This window comes from Eptesicus fuscus, chromosome 9 (assembly GCF_027574615.1).
Source record: "Eptesicus fuscus isolate TK198812 chromosome 9, DD_ASM_mEF_20220401, whole genome shotgun sequence".
NCBI lineage: Eukaryota > Metazoa > Chordata > Mammalia > Chiroptera > Vespertilionidae > Eptesicus > Eptesicus fuscus.
The window spans coordinates 54,582,710-54,601,237 of NC_072481.1; the positions used below are offsets into that span (position 1 = coordinate 54,582,710).

The 18,528-nt window shown below is 35.9% G+C and overlaps 1 protein-coding gene and 1 pseudogene across 1 annotated transcript in view; one reads left to right on the forward strand and one right to left on the reverse strand.

The window, feature by feature from the left end:
• Positions 1–18,528, forward strand: part of MSH4 (mutS homolog 4) — a 61,219-nt gene that overhangs the window by 24,871 nt on the left and 17,820 nt on the right. Inside the window, exons 9-16 of the mRNA XM_008139443.3 lie at positions 3,206–3,280; positions 6,090–6,154; positions 7,951–8,120; positions 8,862–8,998; positions 10,387–10,490; positions 11,510–11,634; positions 14,356–14,556; positions 17,925–18,043. Of these exons, the coding sequence (XP_008137665.3) occupies positions 3,206–3,280; positions 6,090–6,154; positions 7,951–8,120; positions 8,862–8,998; positions 10,387–10,490; positions 11,510–11,634; positions 14,356–14,556; positions 17,925–18,043 (996 nt within the window). The remainder of the gene's footprint in view (positions 1–3,205; positions 3,281–6,089; positions 6,155–7,950; positions 8,121–8,861; positions 8,999–10,386; positions 10,491–11,509; positions 11,635–14,355; positions 14,557–17,924; positions 18,044–18,528) is intronic.
• On the reverse strand, positions 5,666–5,741 carry LOC114230839 (U2 spliceosomal RNA; annotated as a pseudogene).

Below are 18,528 nucleotides of genomic sequence, written 5' to 3' on the forward strand. Positions count from 1 at the left end.
TATTTGCCCTTTCTCTATAATAGAAGTGTTAGAGATGAAAGAAAATTAGTAAAATGTATATGAAAATCTTCCTCCTGTCAGAGTCTGGGGCATGCCACAGGACCCAGAGTCAAGTCTCCGCCCACCCACATGTGCCTCAAAATCACGTGAGACCCAGACCCGGCTGGCCCCCCAATTGGGCTAGATCCAGACCCAGCTGGTCCCACCCTTGTCAAGCCCCGCCAGGCAGCGGGGTGCAGCCTCAGGTCCCCCGGCCTGGAACTAGGGCGGGGGGTATGACCTGAGGTCCCCCAGCCTGGGCCTGGGTGAGGGTGTGGCCTGAGGTCCCCCATCAAGCCCCGCCAGGCAGGGGGCACAGCCACAGGTCTCGTGTCAAGCCCCACTGGGCGGGGGGCACGCCCTGAGGTCCCCTGGCCTGGGGTTAGGGGAGCAGCCTGAGGTCCCCTGGCCCAGCACTGGGGCAGGGAGGGGCATACCTTGAGGTCCCCCCTCAAGCCCACTGGGTGGGGGGTGTGGCCTGAGTCCCCTGTCAAGCCCTGCCAGGTGGGGGGCGTGGCCTCAGGTCTCCCGGCCTGGCGCCGGGGATGGGGTGTAGCCTGAGGTTCCCTGTCAAGCCCCACAGGGGTGGGGGGGCTGCAGCCTCAGGTCCCTGCTGATTGCTTGTTAAGGCTCGTTACGGGAACTCGGCCTCTGCTGTGGGTGCAGCCATCTTGTGTTACTGAAACCCTGCCTCCGCTGTGGGCGCTTCCATCTTTGTGGTGGAGTGATGGTCAATTTGCATTTTCCCTCTTTATTATATAGGATATGAGCCTTTTATTGGTTCTTTGTTGCAGATATCTTTTCCCACTTTTAAGTTTGCTTTTCCCACTCAATTTTGTAGTATAGATGCTGTTGGTGTACTACCCACAACCCCTTGGCATTCACTTTTGTACAAGGAAGACTTCTTATTGCAAGTAGCCGAAACTTACTGCCTGAGGACTTTCTCTGGCTGCAGGAGAGAATAGGGTTGTTGCTCTGGCAATAGGTCATAACCAATACTGATCAGGAGTAGGTGAATAAATATTCCATTTTTCTTACCTGTGGAGATAGCTTCTGAAGCTTACCTTGTACCATCTTGACAGGTCTGAGCCATAGTACCATGCAGCAGTAACTGGATCATCAAGGCATCCTCTTGTGCTGTCCTCCCCTTCCCTTCTTACTTCTGCTTACTGAAATTATTTTTTCAAATACATTATTTGCCCTCAAATTCTAGTTTCTCAAACTTGGCTTTTGGAGAACTGGTCCTGCGTCAGTGGTATCTTTTGATGAATAGAAGTTCTTAACCCTTTGCACTCGCTTGTTTTTTTCTCGATTCCTTTATTCTAATGCTAACCGTGTCAAGTCACACTCGACATCTGAGTGCAAAAGGTTAATTTAAATGTAGTCTAGTTGGTGTTTTTTTCCTTTGTAGTTAGTGTTTGTTGTATCCTGCTTAAGAAGTTTTTATCTAACCCAATGTTTTGATTGCACCCATTGGATTTTAATTTATGGAGGTGACTGAGTGATTATATGGTAAGGCTGTCATTAAAAGAAGATTTTTATTACTTGGTATTCCTGAGAAGAGGGAGCATGCCACACAAGATCACATGGGAAAGTATTAGGGTTGGTCAGGAGTCAAAAGGAGTGAGGGGGAAACATTGCAAAAATATTTATTATAATGGGAAGTTGTTAGGTGGAAGAATTCCCTATTGGGTAGAATGCAAAACACAGATGTTGGAGTTTGTGGTTAGAGGCCTTGTAATATGATTTCTGTGCATCCAAAAAAGCCAAGACCATAGGGGAGATGTAAACAACTTTGGCCATTGTTAGGCCCTGTGATGAATGGATGCCAAGTCATTAATTATGAAATTTATAAAAACTGATTCAAACAAACAGGTAATGAAGATATTCTTCTTTGTTATATTCCTGATGTTTTATTGCTTTTTTAATATTTAGATTTACAATCTGCCTGGGATTGATTTTTGTATGTGGTATGAGGAAAGGACCACATTTCATTTTTCCTCCTATAGATTCATAATTGTATTGACACCATTTATGGAAAAGACTGTCCTTTCTCCCACCTTTGTTATAAATCAAGTACTCAAAATTTATTGGGTTTATTTCTAGTCTCTATTTGGTTTCATTGGTCTCTGTCTGTCTTTATGCCAATACCACAGTTTTTTAGTTACTCTAACTATTAGAAAATTGATTTTTGTTAGATTTAATTCTTTTACCTTGTTCTTATACAAGGGTGTTTTGGCTATTTTTGAAAGATGTTTTCCTTTGGTGATAGTAATAATAGTTGTCTTCTGTTTGATAAATTTTATTTGTTTTTAATCTTCCAGTTTCAGAGATCCATTATAAGAGAGTATGAGATAACTTGTTTTAGGGCCACAAACCTACATTTTGGTATTTCTTTTAAATTGACCCATCCTATGACAGAACAGTTCAGGTATTGTGTGTACAATGGGGACAAAAGTCAGAAGGTTTCAAAAAGAAACAGTGCCATATTAATTACTACTATATCTTAATAGTAAATATCTAAAGTTTTTGTCAGAATTGGTAAAGTAGTCCATCCACGAGAACTTTCTCATTTCCCCAGGTTTAGTATCACTTTAGAGATTGTACTATGATTTAACTTATAAAATGTTTATTTATAAAATTTAGGATGCTGGTGTTGCTTTATTTTGAAAAACTGTAAGTCATATGGGCCACTGGAATTATGAAAATTATTTTATTTGAGCAAATAGGAACCAATAAGGGAAATTTGTGTTGTTTTGTAATTATCTGGGTTGTTTAGATTCAGCTTTTCAAATATCATCTATCCAGAAATACTCTTTTTGCCTTTTTCAATTAATACTTTTGCTCAGAATTGAACTGTATTTCCCATCACTACTATGGGTTAAGGTGGATCAAGGAGCTTAAATAGAAATGAAAATTGGGTACAATGATGTGAACTCTTTTTCATTGCCAGACTTTTAGGAGACTAGTGTGTTAGTCTTACTATGATGGATCAGTAATTTCTAAACAGTGTTTAGGCTGGCAGGTATCTTGGCTTGATTGATATATACAAAGTATATGAAATAAGATAAGCATAGAATGTTTTAGAGGAAAACACATTTTTTTGATAAACACATTTTTGTATTAAATATTTATGGTATTCACATTTGGAATTTTATTTTAACAGGTTAATGCAGCTGAATCAAAGATAACAAATTTAATATACCTAAAACATACCTTAGAACTTGTGGATCCTTTAAAGGTAATTTATGTGTGTGTGTATTGTACAAAACATGTCTAGTAATCCGTATTTTTAAACTTTTTGTCTTGCAGAAATTTCAAACTCAGAGAAAATTCCCATATTCTCTGTCTTTACAAGCACAACACATACACATATTATTACTATTACTATTTTTTGAATTTCAGATCTGCTGTTTCTTTTGTCTCTTTTTTATGTTTTTATTTTTATTTTTAAATTTTTATTTATTTCAGAGAGGACGGGAGAGGGAGAGAGAGAGAGAAACAACAATGATGAGAGAGAATCATTGATCGGCTGCCTCTTGCATGCCCCCTACTTAGGATGTAGCCTCTAACACGGGCATGTGCCCTTGATTGGAATTGAACCTGGGACCCTTCAGTCCACAAGCTGACACTCTATCCACTGAGCCAAAACAGCTAGGGCCTTACTATTATTATTTTTACTGAACTGTTTGAGAACAACTTATAGTACCTAAATACTAAAGTGTTTATCTCCTAAGAACAAATATGTTCCTTTTCCCAAAAACATGATATAAAATTCAGGATATGTAGCATTAATAGACTGCTGTTATATAATCTATGGCCCATATTAAACATTTTCCAGTTGTTCTAATAATGTTCTTTATGTATTCCATCCCCCCCCCCCCCTAGTTACAGGGTCTAGTTCAGGATCATGCATTATATTTAATGTTAGGATTTTATATTCTCCTTTAAATTGAAAAGTTTCTCAGCATTTCTTTGTTATGATGTTGACATTTTGAAGAGTAAGGGTCAGTTGTTTTATAAGATATGCTTCAATTTGTCTGATTATTTATTAATGGTTAAATTCAGCTTATGCATATTTGGCAGTAATACTCTATAAAAATGTATCTTTCTCATGTTGATGTCATTTCCCTATTCTTTTTAAAGTTATAAGTAATGTTTGAAGTAATACTTTGAGACTGTAAATATCCTTTTTCTCATCAGACTTTCACTCATTGATTTTAGTATTTATTGCAACTTTTTTTTTTAAATCCTCACCCGAGGTAATTTTTCCATTGATTTTTAGAAAGAGTGGAAGGGAGTGGGAGAGACAGAGAGAGAAACATCAATGTGAGAGAGATACATCAATTGGTTGCCTGCTGCATGCGCCCCGCCCAGGGATCCAGCCTGTAAATGAGGTACATGCCCTTGATTGGAATCGAACTGGGGACCCTTTAGTCTGCAGGGAGGCTCTCTATCCACTGAGCCAAACCAGCTAGGATGCAACTCTTACCTGAAGTAATTGCTACTCTGTTGTTCACAAAATGGTGATTTTCTTATCAATTTTTAAATACTATACTGTGTAAAATATTTTTAAAATGAAAGTGGCAAAAAGAACTTTTTTAAAAGAAAGAATAATGAAAAATATGGAACAATTTTTATAGAGTTCATTCTTGTAAATATATAATAAAAGCAATTTGGCAAAATATTTCAAAATCATTGTCATCTTTCTTAGAATGAAAGTGGTATAGTAATAAATCTTCTCCTCAAATTGACAGATTTGATTAAACAAATTTCAAATTTTGTTATTTCAAAGGCAAAGTAAAAGCCAAAGAACTTCAGGAAAAATTTATAGCGAAGGAAAGACAAAATATTAATTTCTGTCATCATAAAAGTTGTGTAATTTTTAAAGAAAATACTGGAATGACAGTGGAAATAAGGAAAATGACTCCAAAATGGAAATCAAAGTGCAACTTACTGCTACTGAGAGAACAGTGAGACAGGAACTACATAGCTGGCAGGAATACAGATTGAACATATTTTACAGGAAATTTTTGAAATTGTTTTTTTATCCTGTAATACCACATCTAGAAATCTGTCTGAAATAACTCTTAAGAAATGTTGACCAAGATTTATGCCTAGTGATGGTAATTGCAGCATTATTTATATTAGAAATTAAAAGTAACCTAGAACTCCAATAACTAGGGGAAGAGACAACTTGCTTCCTTCAGGGTGGAATACATATTAGGAATTATTTAAAATTGTTACTATAAAAGTTTTTTAATGCTTATATAGTATTAAGTGGAGGAGAAAAGGAACATGCAATGATTTTTTTTAAAGAAGTGACAGGAAATGTACCATAATATTTAGATTATTTATCTTTGGAAGGGTGGTAGAATTATGAGTGATTTAAATGTTTTCCTTTATGTTTTTCTGAGTTTTTTAGTTTTTATCAGTGTATAAATGTTATATTTTATTCATAAACAAAAAATATTGCCATTGCCTCATAGTACTTTAACTGTTTTGTCCTCCTGTTTTGTTTATTCAAGTAATGAAATTTATAGTAACCATTGAGCAAAATAAAATCCAAACTTTTACCATATAAGAGTGAAGAAATTGCTCTATTTTTTAATATACAGAGCACTTTTTTAGTTTAGTGTAAATTTAATGCAAATTTTACAATTTTACTACACTTGATCTTAGCCAAAAGGCCGAGAAGCGATGCAAATTTTACAATTTTATGTAGATTACTCCAGATGTATAATGATAGCTGTTTAAGTACCTACCCCTGATAAGTAGTGGGTATTAACAATTAGTTGGGAGACAAGAAAAATAAGTCATAATAATGAAGCAATGGAGGCCACTTATTGGCCCTATGCTCTTAATATGGAAAATGGGAAAGATACCATCTGTCCTCACCTACATATCTAAAATATGTTTTATGAGTATATAAGTGAGAAGATGAAGCAAGAAAGTACTTGGTAAGCTGTAAAGTATTGAACAAATGTAAGATGCTATGTGTAAATAATGTCATAATTCATTATCCTTAACTATATTTTATTCTTTAATAGATTGCTCTGAAGAACTGTAATACACCTTTATTAAGAGCTTACTATGGTTCCTTGGAAGATAAAAGGTCTTTGTCATTCAACTGTTAATCAAATATCAGATTATTACTTCCTGATAGTCACTGATTTTTAAGAACTCTATATTTTGTAGAATAATTACTTGAGCTTTAGTTAATAGATCCTTTAAACTATTCTTCAAAATTCTAACTACACATTTTATCTTGTAAATACCAATAAGTAGGGCAACATCATGTTAATGGACAATTAGAATAGCATTAAAAATCATACACAATTTTAATATATTTTTTTAGCCATTCTCTTATGGAAAGACTTACAAATATAAAAATATTAGAGGGCTGGTGCATGAAATTTGTGCACGGGAGAGTTCCCTCAGCCCAGCCTGACCCTCTCCAATCTGGGACCCCTTGGGGGATGTCCTAAATTGGCAGTCAGACATCCCTCTCACAATCCTGGACTGCTGGCTCCTAATCACTCACTTGCCTGCCTGCCTGGTCACCCCTAACTACCCCCCCCGGCCTGGTTGCCCCTCACTGCCTCTGCGTGCTGGCCTGATAGTCCCTAACTGCCCCCCTTGCCGGCCTGGTCACCCCTAATTCTCCTCTGCTGGCCAGGTCGCCCCCAACTTCCCCCTCCCTGCCAGCCTGGTCAACCCTAACTGCCCCCCCTGCTGGCCTGGTCACCCTTTACTGCCCCCCTGCTGGCCTTGTTGCTCCCTATTGCCCCCCTGCTGGCTGGTCGCCCCCAACTGCACCCCCCTACTTGCCTGGTTGCCCCTAACTGCCCCCACCCTGCTGTCCTGGTTTCCTCTTACTTCCCCCCCTGCTGGCCTGGTTGCCCCCAACTACCCCCCTCTGCTGGCCTGGTTGCCCCTAACTGTCCCCCCTCTGCCGGCCTGGTTGTCCCCAACTGCCCCTCCTGCCAGCCTGGTCGCCCCTCATGGCACCCCTGCCAGCCTGGTCACCCCATGCAGCCTGCTGTTCAGTTGTTTGGTCATCCCTCAATACCCCCCCTGCTACCCTGGTCATAGACAGCCATCTTGTGAGGGTGTGATGGTCAATTTGCATATTACATCTTTATTATATAGGATATTTTCTCTTTTGTTAAATCATGAAGGGCCTAATATAACCAAAAATAGTAGACATGATTACTGAATAAAATCTAAATACAATTTAATTTTAATATTGTTTATAGCAGTAGCACCTTGGTTCTTTACCAAAAAGACTTGATACTTAACTGTTATTTCATTGATTTAAGATTCAGATCTTATGTAAGCCTACAAATTGGGGTTCAAAATACAACTGAATTAATAACAAATAAAATGCAGAACAGAATAAACAAAATGTTAGACTTCTGGTTTGCATAATCACTGTACTTAATCACTTATATACTGTCTCACAATATATGTTTAGTCTCCCTTGCCCCCATTAAGTGTGAGAACCATATGTTAATCCTTCTTTGAATCTCTGCACCTAACAAAGTGCTTAATACATGGTATAAGTAAATGTTTATTGAATCAATGAATATGAAGCCAGAAATTTTTTAACAGTTGTTCCAGGGTACATTTTATATTCATGAGCACAGTCAGTATGTATAATTTGGGAGATCTGTTTACTAGCAGTTGTAGAATCACTCTTGGTGGCCTTATATTATTTTAAGAATCTAGTCCAACAAAGTAGTTTAAAATTGACATAGTCAAAGTTCTAACTTATGTAAATTTAAATATATATTGCTTAATTGTTTATTTTCAACAGTGATTTAAGATAATATATTTGTTATCATTAACTATGACTCAAATTATGAATTATAACTATTTTGCTTATTACCTGTAATATTCTTTTTTTAGGTTTGGAATCATACTTGAAAAGATTAAAACAGTAATTAATGATGATGCAAGGTACATGAAAGGATGCTTGAACATGAGGACTCAAAAGTGCTATGCAGTGAGGTCTAATATAAATGAATTTCTCGACATAGCTAGAAGAACATATACCGAGATTGTAGATGACATAGCAGGTAATTTAATTATGCATATTTTTTTGTTTTTTAGAAAGAAAATCTTTTAGATATGCTATGCTTTTTTTGCTGGTGATAACCTGCTGTGAATACTTTTAACTTATTTTTTTTGTGATCAAACAAGTAAGGTTAACACATATTACCATTTAAGGAATATTTTTAAAAATAAAGATTACAAAGTGTTATGTCTATTTTTTTTCTCCAAAGTTAAATATAGAAGTACCTTTATAGAACATAGAAACTGCAGGCTATCAATATTAAAGGGTTTCAATGGAGGGAGAGAGATCATTTTTAAGTAGAAAAGGATGCATTTGAGCAAGTACAGTAATTTAACAAATACAGGGGTGAGCAAAAGTCGATTTACAGTTGTGAGTACATAAAACAGAAACATTATTATACAGAAACATGGTTATGAGAGGGACACATCAATTGTCTAACACTGGCCAGGGCTGAAATATTTTGTTTTATAAAATATATTTTATAGAGGTTATTTCTTATTGAGAAGTAATTATTGCAATAATTTATGTGTGCTCTTTTTAAAAAATAGAATGAATAAAAAACTAATAATGAAAAAAAACTCAACCAGATATTTTAGACATTAAAAATATTTAGAGTTTAAAAGTATAACAAGACCTTCCTATTTATATGTAAAATAAAAAGTGGATGTGATATTTTTAAACAGAAAAAATAATTTCTCATTAAAATTTATTTGTTTTGTTTTTATTTTTTTCTGGTCACTAGGAATGATATCGCAGCTAGCAGAAAAATATAGTCTTCCTTTAAGGACAAGTTTTAGCTCTGCTAGAGGATTTTTCATTCAGATGACTATAGATTGTGCAGCCCTACCCAATGATCAACTTCCTTCAGAGTTTATTAAGGTACACTCTAGAGCTTGGTTAGGAGATTATTGTTTCTGATTTTTCAGGATTACATTTACATATTTTCAGGCACTCCTTGAGTTTTACATGCCAAATTTACTAATGTTCTGTATATTGCCCCTCCTATTCCTACCTACCCATCTAACAGCTATACTAATCTAAGAGTGATTTATGAGCAATTTTTTTTTTTTTTTTTTTTTTTAGAGAAATACCAAGCAGTGCTTCCCACAGTTCTAGGAGCTTGGTAAAAATGGGAAAAAAGGAAAATGAAGAAAGATAGTCCAAAAGATATTTATGATCAAAGAAATTTAGAAAATACTGTACCACCTCATTTTAGGTAGTTTTGCAGTGCACGTTTGCTTATTAACATTTTAAAAGGACTGAAGTAGAGAAATATACTTAACTTGTTTTAATCCAATATTGCCAAATTTTGGACCAGGGAAACATTTTTTCTTATATACATACTAGTAGCCCATTTGCAGGAAGAATCCTGCAAGCGGCCGCTGCAGCCACGTGCGCTGCCGCGGCCGCCACGCCTGCACCCGCGCGCCGCTGCCGCCCACCCTGCTCCGCCCCGCCCCGCCCCGCCCGGGCTTTCCCTCTGGCAGCCACCTTGCTTTCTGATTTTCCTCCCTCTTCCTTCTAAGTTGTCTTCAGTCTTCACTCCTCCCTCCCTCAGTGTATGCAAATTAACCGCCATCTTTGTTGGGTAATTTACATACTCGCCCTGATTGGCTGGTGGGCATGGCTTTGGCTGGGCATGGCTTTGGTGGGCGTGGCTTGGGCGTGGCAAAGGTGCGGTCAATTTGCATATTACCCTTTTATTAGGTAGGATTAACTCCTCCATAATATACCACTTAGGGGACATCTAATCTACTATAATCTTTGCTTTCTCTGCTCCAAGGGAGTCCCTTTTGACAAAAACAAACCATTTAAATTTCAGGGTTTTAAAATATATACTGTATTACCAAGTAATGTGGATGGATGAAGTGAAGAATGGATTGAGACTTGGTAATGGGATTAGAGATTGAGTGATGTTCAGTTATTTGGCAAGGCCTAAAACAAGCGTCAGAGATGGAGTGAGGACTACTGATATGTATCCTGCATATTACTTGATAATAAGACTTTGAAATAAACATTTTTACACAGTCATTTTAAGACTTATAAAAAAAGTCATGTCAATGGACTAAGTTAAAAAATTCTGTTTTAACCTTAGATGTGATCTTTACTCATTCACAAACATTATTTGGTACTTTCTCTAAGAAACTATATCTGAAAATTTAAAATGACTAACCTAAATATCTGTATTTTTATTGTTTAAGATCTGTATGCTTTATTTTATAGGAGTATACATCTATCTTGACTTTTGTTTTTTAATTTTCTGACAGATCTCTAAAGTGAAAAATTCTTATAGCTTTACATCAGCAGATTTAATTAAAATGAATGAAAGATGCCAAGAGTCTTTGAGAGAAATCTATCATATGACTTATATGTAAGAGCATTTGAAATTTTTGAATATTGAATTAAATTGCTTTCATTTGAGTCACTATAATAAATTTCATTAATTTACTTTTTATCTGATTGCAAAATAAATGGTAAAGAAAGAACATTTGCTGGACAAACAAACTTTGTTATTGTGATCGGGATTAGTGAGTCTCACAGAAGCCTTAGGGCAAATCTAATTGCCAAATAACCTTATTACTACTGATACTTCCACCATAATATAGAAATTGGCACATCCTGGTCTTATTTGGGGTTTTATTCAGTTTACTATGTTATATAACTTCCACTTTGCATGCTTTACTACTTATACAGCAACATCACAGAAGTGTCAGTCTCTTGCTGTTCATAAAACAGTAGCAATTTAGCTAGAAATAAGAAATAGGATGTTTAGAATTGGTGAGCTGAGGTGATAAAGAGAAATATTGGGCTTTCCAAACAATTTCAGGGCAGAGACCACAGAGATTACATGATGCAGTACATTTTGGGAATGTATTTTTCCTTGTAAAGGAAAAACTTTTATATTATGTCACAATTATGTTAACTTTACCACATAAAACTTAAATAATTATGCTGTTAAGGTGTATGTATGTGTGAGAGAGAGAATATATGGGTGAGAGAAAATACATGACAGGTTTTATGGAGAATTTAACATATACAAAATCACAAAATTATTAGCAGATGGGATATGTTGAAATATAGTGAACACTTAACCTATATAAAATATTTTTAATAAAAGTTTACTTCATTAAGATTTAATAAAAAGCAGTCATTTAAAAAACATGGTGCTCACACACTAGAAGATGGTTTCTTTGCTACTAAGTAGCTATGACCTTGAGCATGAGCTTCAATTTCCTCATGTCTATAATGAGAAAGTAGACTTATCTTTAGTGTATAGCTCAAATGTGAATGTTATTTTACCTGAGGCAATGAATTTAATATTGTTTTACAATTTCATAGTAGGCCTCTCTTTAAAAAGACTGACTTATCTTACCAAATGTGTACTTTCAGGATAGTGTGCAAACTGCTTAGTGAAATTTATGAACATATTCATTGTTTATATAAATTGTCTGACACTGTGTCAATGCTGGATATGCTACTGTCATTTGCTCATGCCTGCACTCTTTCTGACTACGGTAAGTTGTTTTCTATGGAATAAGTATGTTGTATACTGAAATTTCTATTTCATTCAAGAGATCCTATATAATAAAAGCCTAGTATGCTAAGTGTCCAGTCGTCCAGTTGGCCATTCAACCAATCAAAGTGTAATCCTATATAATAAAAGGGTAATATGCAAATCGACTGAATGGAGGAAAGACTGGTCGCTATGATGTGCACTAACGACCAGGGGGCAGACGTTCAACACAGGAGCTGCCCCCTGGTGGTCAGTGTGCTCCCACAGGGGGAGCTCTGCTCAGCCACAAGCTGGGCTGAGGGCTGGTGAGCGCAGTGGCCCGCCTCAGCGGCAGCGCTAAGGATCTCCAACTGACGGCTTAGGCCCTCTCCCCTAAGTCTAAGCCATCAGTCGGACATCCCCCGAAGGCTCCCAGACTGCAAAAGGGTACAGCCCGAGCTGAGGGACCCCCCGCACCTGTCCCCACCACCAAGTGCACAGATGTCGTGCACCGGGCCTCTAGTATGCTAATGATATGCTAAGGCCGCTCAACTGCTTGCTATGACATGCATTGACCACCAGGGGGCAGACACTCCTACCTATAGGTTAGCTTGTTGCTGGGGTCTGGCTGATCGGGACTGAGTGAGATGGGCCAGACATGCCCTGGAGCCCTCCTATGGTTCCTTCCTGGCTGGCCAACCTGGTGGTCAGTGGCTCAGCCACAAGCCGGGCTGACGGCTGGCGCATGCAGTGGCCCGCCTCTGCGGCAGTGCTAAGGATGTCCGACTGATGGCGTAGGACTGCTCCCAGTCGGACATCCCTTGAGGGCTCCCAGACTGCGAGAGGGCACAGGCTGGGCTGAGGGACCCCCCTCCCAATTGCATGAATATTGTGCACCGGGCCTCTAGTTTTATATAACAACTAGAGGTCCAATGCATGAAATTTGTGCAAGAGTAGGCCTTCCTTCCCATGGCTGCTGGCACTGGCTTCCCTCTGGCACCTGGGACCAGGGCTTCCCTCGCAGCCCTGGCTTCATCTGGAAGGTTGTCTGGAAGGACGTCGAGTCTAATTAGCATATTATGCTTTTATTATTATAGATTATGAACATTTTGCATTTTTACCTGAAATATAGTCTCTTGCTGATGGTCCTAGACTCACTCAAAACAGAGCAAGTGAAATTGCCCTTAGAATTTCTTTTATAAGTCAGAAATTATTTACTGAGAAGTTGACAAATCAGAAAGAAAAAAGTGCAGTAAATTTTAAAGGTTCCCTAAATAAGAAAGACTACAGAGCTGTTTCCTTGGTGAAAATGATAATGACCCAAATTTATAGTTTCAATTTGAAGACTCATTAAAAGCAGTGTGACTAATACTAATAGACACGAGAGAAATGAATCTCCAAAGTGAGCATTTTCTAAACTAGCTCCTTAGATGTGAGCTTCCCAGGATCAGGAATTATATCATTTATATTTGTATAGGCCTTGAATATAAATGTTAAGTTTTTTCCTAATGTTAAATGAATACTTCAAGTTATCCCTTTGAAATTTTTTATTTAATTTATCAGCAATAGCCATACTCCAGTATACAAATTTGCAGAACTAGTATGTGATAATTAAGGTTGAATAATTATGAACTTAACAACAGTAATATTAAAATTTTTCCCTATAATTAGCAGTAACATTTCCAAAATGTTGTGCTTATTTATTTCTGTGATGAGAAATAAATATCTTATAAAGATTTTTTTCATATTTCCATGTTTTTATGGAAATATTAACTTTTTAAATTGTTATTTCATAGGCCAAATTTTTCAATCTTTTGTATTTACTTTTGGGTCAAAGATTTACCTTAGGGATAAGCTAATCTTAAATACTAGTTTTCTTAACTGTTAAGATACTTGATCTTGCTTCATTTTAATTTGAGAGGGACCATCTTGAATAATGAATTTTTGGTGTAAAAAATATTTTGAAATAATTAAAAATATTTTTCTAACCAACTTCACTTTCATAAGGAATGCTTTCAAGTTTATCCCTGTGTCTAGAGGAATGTAACATTTTATATCTCTCTGACCTTTTTCCTTCTCCCTTTACCCCAAAATGTTTCTATAAATTAACAATATATTTTATGTATGTTTTCTCTAGCCTTTGAGATTTCATGTTAGATGCAATTTTTATAAGGGTTTGGACATAAAATTATTTTTATATTTGGTTTTACTCTATATTTATACCTCATTTAAAAACCTAAGTATGCCCGATTTGAAATAATGCTTAAGGTGGGGGTTAAGTAATGTACAATTTTGTAGTACCAGTAATTGATTGTTATTTTAAAACTACCATCTGACTAGTTGAGTCTTCTTAATATATACAAATCTGAAAATGTCATGAACTCTTTTGGAGCCTGGGATGACAAGAAACTAAATCCTAGAGTTCATTGGAAGTGAATAAAAGTGATGGTGTTTAGAGTGTGTCAGTTATAATTTAGATGGAGATTTTATATATATTTAAATTTTATATATATATCATATATATCATCTGTATATATATATTTAAATTATATATACATATAATTTAAATATATATAATTTACATATATATATGTAAAATTTGGGATAAAATAATACCTTAATGTTACTATTCAGAATTGACCCTAGTAAAATTACTAAGGTGTCATAGTATATGCTTATCACATAATTTTAAAATATAAATATAAACTATTCTTTCAAAAACTATTCTATTTTTTTTCTTTAGTTCGGCCAGAGTTTACTGATACTTTAGCAATCAAACAAGGATGGCATCCCATTCTTGAAAGAATATCTGTGGATAAACCTGTTGCCAACAATACCTATATTACAGAAGGGAGTAATTTTTTGATCATTACTGGACCAAATATGAGTGGGAAATCCACATATTTAAAACAGATTGCACTTTGTCAGATTATGGCCCAGATTGGTAAGTTATGTCTTATTTTATAGTTACCATTTCTGCTTCCCATTTTTAATATTTTGTGCCTGATATTTTAGATCCAGGTGCCTAGTTAACTCAAGAACAGCTGGAGTAGATTTTCTTACCTAAAAGTTTATATAGTAGTGTGCAGTAGGTAGACCATAACTTTTAGGATTTGGTATTTATTAAGCTTCATCCGGTTTTGGATTGGATTATACTAAAAATGTATGGAATATAACAGAAGTAGAGACTTCCTTACTATAACTATTCATATTGAATCAATTATTGCTAAAATGAATAATTTAATTATTAAAAACAAACTTTGTTGTGAGAAAATGTAAAATAAGTAGGATAAGCTACTGCCTTTAATAACACATATAAGATTTTTCCAAAGTTATAACATTGGTCAGATAAGCATTTCCCTTATTTGATTTAAGGGGTACCAATTGCTTGTCCACAACAATTGATATATTACACACACGTGTACACACATGCATATAAATGGCTGTCGCTGGCCGAACATTGTCACATATTTCTTGGTATAGAGCCACAGTTTTCCTCTTGTCTCTGAAAAATGGGTTTCCTTGAGATTATATGAATCAGAGAGAGATGATTGGTTCTCAACCAGGGGTGATTTGGTTTCCCTTCCTCCTGTTATTTGGCAATATCTGGAGACATTTTTTGTTTCACAACTGAGGGGACTGTAGAGTCCAGGGATGCTGCTAAACATCCTACAATGCACAGGACAGCTTCCCTCCCCACATCCCCTCCACAAACACAAGAAAGATTTATCCAGCCCAAGATGTTAGTAAGTGCTGCGGTTGAGAAACCCTGGTCTAAAGTAATAATTATAAGGGCAACACAGCAATAATAATATTGATGATACAATGCAAATTTACCCTTACTGAGAAAGAAAATCAGAGAATGAATGAGGTAATGGTAAATATTTAATTTAGTTTATGGTTTTAATGGAATTAAAAGAACATCTTAACCAACTTACCTTTCCTTATAAGAATACAGATTCATATGTAACATCACCCTACTTGTATTTGAGTAGTTATGAGAAGCTCTGTCTTTTAAAACACAGACTATCCAATTATTGGACAGCACTAATTGTTAGAGCATTAATTATATTGAATTGAAATTTGACTTACATAGCTTCTACTCATTGGTCCTAATTCTTCTATGCATCACAGAATAGTCTGTCATGATAACTAATCAAATATTTGAAGAAAGTTATTGTACTTCTCTTACCACTATCTTAAACCTCTGAAATACCTAAAAGGTATGTATGTGTGTGTGTGTGTATATATATATATATATATATATATATATACACACACACACACACACATATGTATATATGTGTATCCTACCTAATAAAAGGGTAATATGTAAATTACCATCACCCCGCTATGCCCACCATTGGGCCAGCGGGAAGCGCAGGGGGTGGGACTCGGGGTGGCCGGGGTAGCCGATTGGGCCAGTGGTGGCGCGAGCTCAGCATCTGCACCATGGCTGTGCTGTGGCACAGAAGGGGCCTCTGGGGCAGCGAGCTCACGTCCTGCTGTGGACCATCAAAAGCGGGGAAGCTGGGTGCCTGTCTGCTCCGGCACCAGGCCTTTCAGAGGCTTCCGAAAGGCCTGGTGCACCAGCGGACAGGCACCCAGCTCCCCCGCGATCGAAAGTGAAAGCATGTAGGGGACCCTACACGTGCATGATTCAATCATGCACTGGGTCTCTAGTATATATATAATATCATATGATCCAATAATAAAGAATGCATGGAAGTGAAGAACATAGGCTTTGGAACTAAGCTTGTCAAGTTACTAGTTATGTGATCTTAGACAAATTACTTAACCTCCTTAGTTTTCCTGTCTGTAAGTGAAAATTATAATACTATTTCTGAGAATAGTTGTAAAGATTGACATATGGGTATACAGTGATATGGATTCAAGGAAAGAGAAAGGAGACTTTTCAGGCAGAGGTAAAGAACATGTTATTAAGCATAAAAGCAAAAAACATATATAGTATGATATTCCCAAGGAACTGTAAGGAGTCCAAAGCCTTTGTAGTTTCTTTGTTTTGTAGCAGGGACTAAAACTGGGGAGATGTACAGGAAGGAGTCAGATCATGAGGGTTTTAGGGACTTAACTGAGGAGATTGAACTTTATCCAAAAATCTGTAGGGAGCTATTGAAATTTAAGCAAGAGAATGGCATGATTGGATTTAACTTTTAGATAGATCACTCTGGTTGATGTATGATTAGATGAGAGCCAGACCAGAAGCAAAATATCAGCCAGGAGGTTTCTGTAATAATTTAGATGAAAAATATTGGGAGCCTTTTTGGTGGTGATAAGAGAGAGGAGAAAATATAAACATACATCAAATATGCTGTATTCTGTATTTGGTATTTTCACATTTATTTTCCCATTTAATCCTTTTGATAATCCTATAAATTATGTTTAAGAAATCTGCTCTCTGAGGTGCAATCATTATAATTACTATTGTTATTATTAATAGTAATAGTAGAAGTAGTATCCTGACTTTTGCTTTCTTTTCCTACTACTCCTTATTTCTCTGAGGTGGGGCCTATTCTCCATCCTTACCTTTGTTTTCAATCCTTAATTAATACTAGTGTAGCTGTGTTTTTATTTACTCCCATTCTCTCACCATTTTGTCTATATAGAATTCTGTATACTTGATACTTTTCCCTTCAACTCTCTGTATATTTTTATCTTATGATTTATGAATTCCTTTTATATGCCATTTCATTGAGAAGTAGTTGTATCAATCAGAATTGTTTTCAAAAGATGAATATTTTAGATTAGTTACCCTGATCACTTCTCAGGCAGAAACCGTCTCGTAAATGAATATTCAACTTTCAAAAGAAGTATTTTGCTTTCATTCATATTGTGTGTATTTCTGTACATTTTTACTAACAGATACTTAAAAATATTTTTTCTATTTTGATTTTATTAACTTTAGCTTTATAAGCATTTCCCTCAAAATTTCATACTTTGAATGTTCTTTATCATCTATTATTTAAAATTTTTATCATTTTTATAACAAACCTTTCTAATGTACTTGAGTATACACTATTTTATTTGAACTTCCAAATAACTTTAGACAATGGGTAGGGCAAATATTCTATTTTATATATGAAAAAGACTGGGAGAATTTAAGTGCTGTCCAGGTTATACAATAAATAACATAGCTGGGGCCATGTTTTCTAACTCCATATTCAGTGTTTTTTTCCACCACATAATCCTTAGGTAAGCTAGTAAATAACCTGAGGTGGTGGAAAGTACAAAAATGTTAGTACTTACATTTTACAAAAATATTTCAGTTTATTTTGATCTTATATTTTAAAGGATCATATGTTCCAGCAGAATATTCTTCCTTTAGAATTGCTGAACAGATTTTTACAAGAATCAGTACTGATGATGATATAGAAACAAATTCATCAACTTTTATGAAGGAAATGAAAGAGGTACCCAACCTAAACTTTTCTTATGTTAAAAAAATTGAATTCTGCTGCTAATAGTCAATGATCATGTAAGAAAGTATTCTTAAACTAAAACATGCAGATGTGCTTATACTACCCTGCAAGAGCCAGAGGGCAGTCAAAGACAGCTTCCTAATTTCTGTCTTATGTGGAAATGGAAATTAATGTTTTATGGAAAAATACAGTTTTAAAGAAAAAGCTAGTGTTATTGAATGATAAAAACACGCATTCATGTTTTTGTATGGGAGGTATGAATGACCTGTTCAGGAACAATTTGCATAGTATCTATTATTCCTCTTAGGTTTAGTTTTAAAATAAAAGATCACTGTGTTTAAAAATCATCCCATATTTTGTGCTCTTATGGAATTTTCATTTCCTGTAAAAAAAATATGTATCATCACCTATTTCTGATCTGAGCAAATCTCAAGTAGGCTTGAAGGGCTAAAGGAATTCAGTATAGCTCTTGCCCT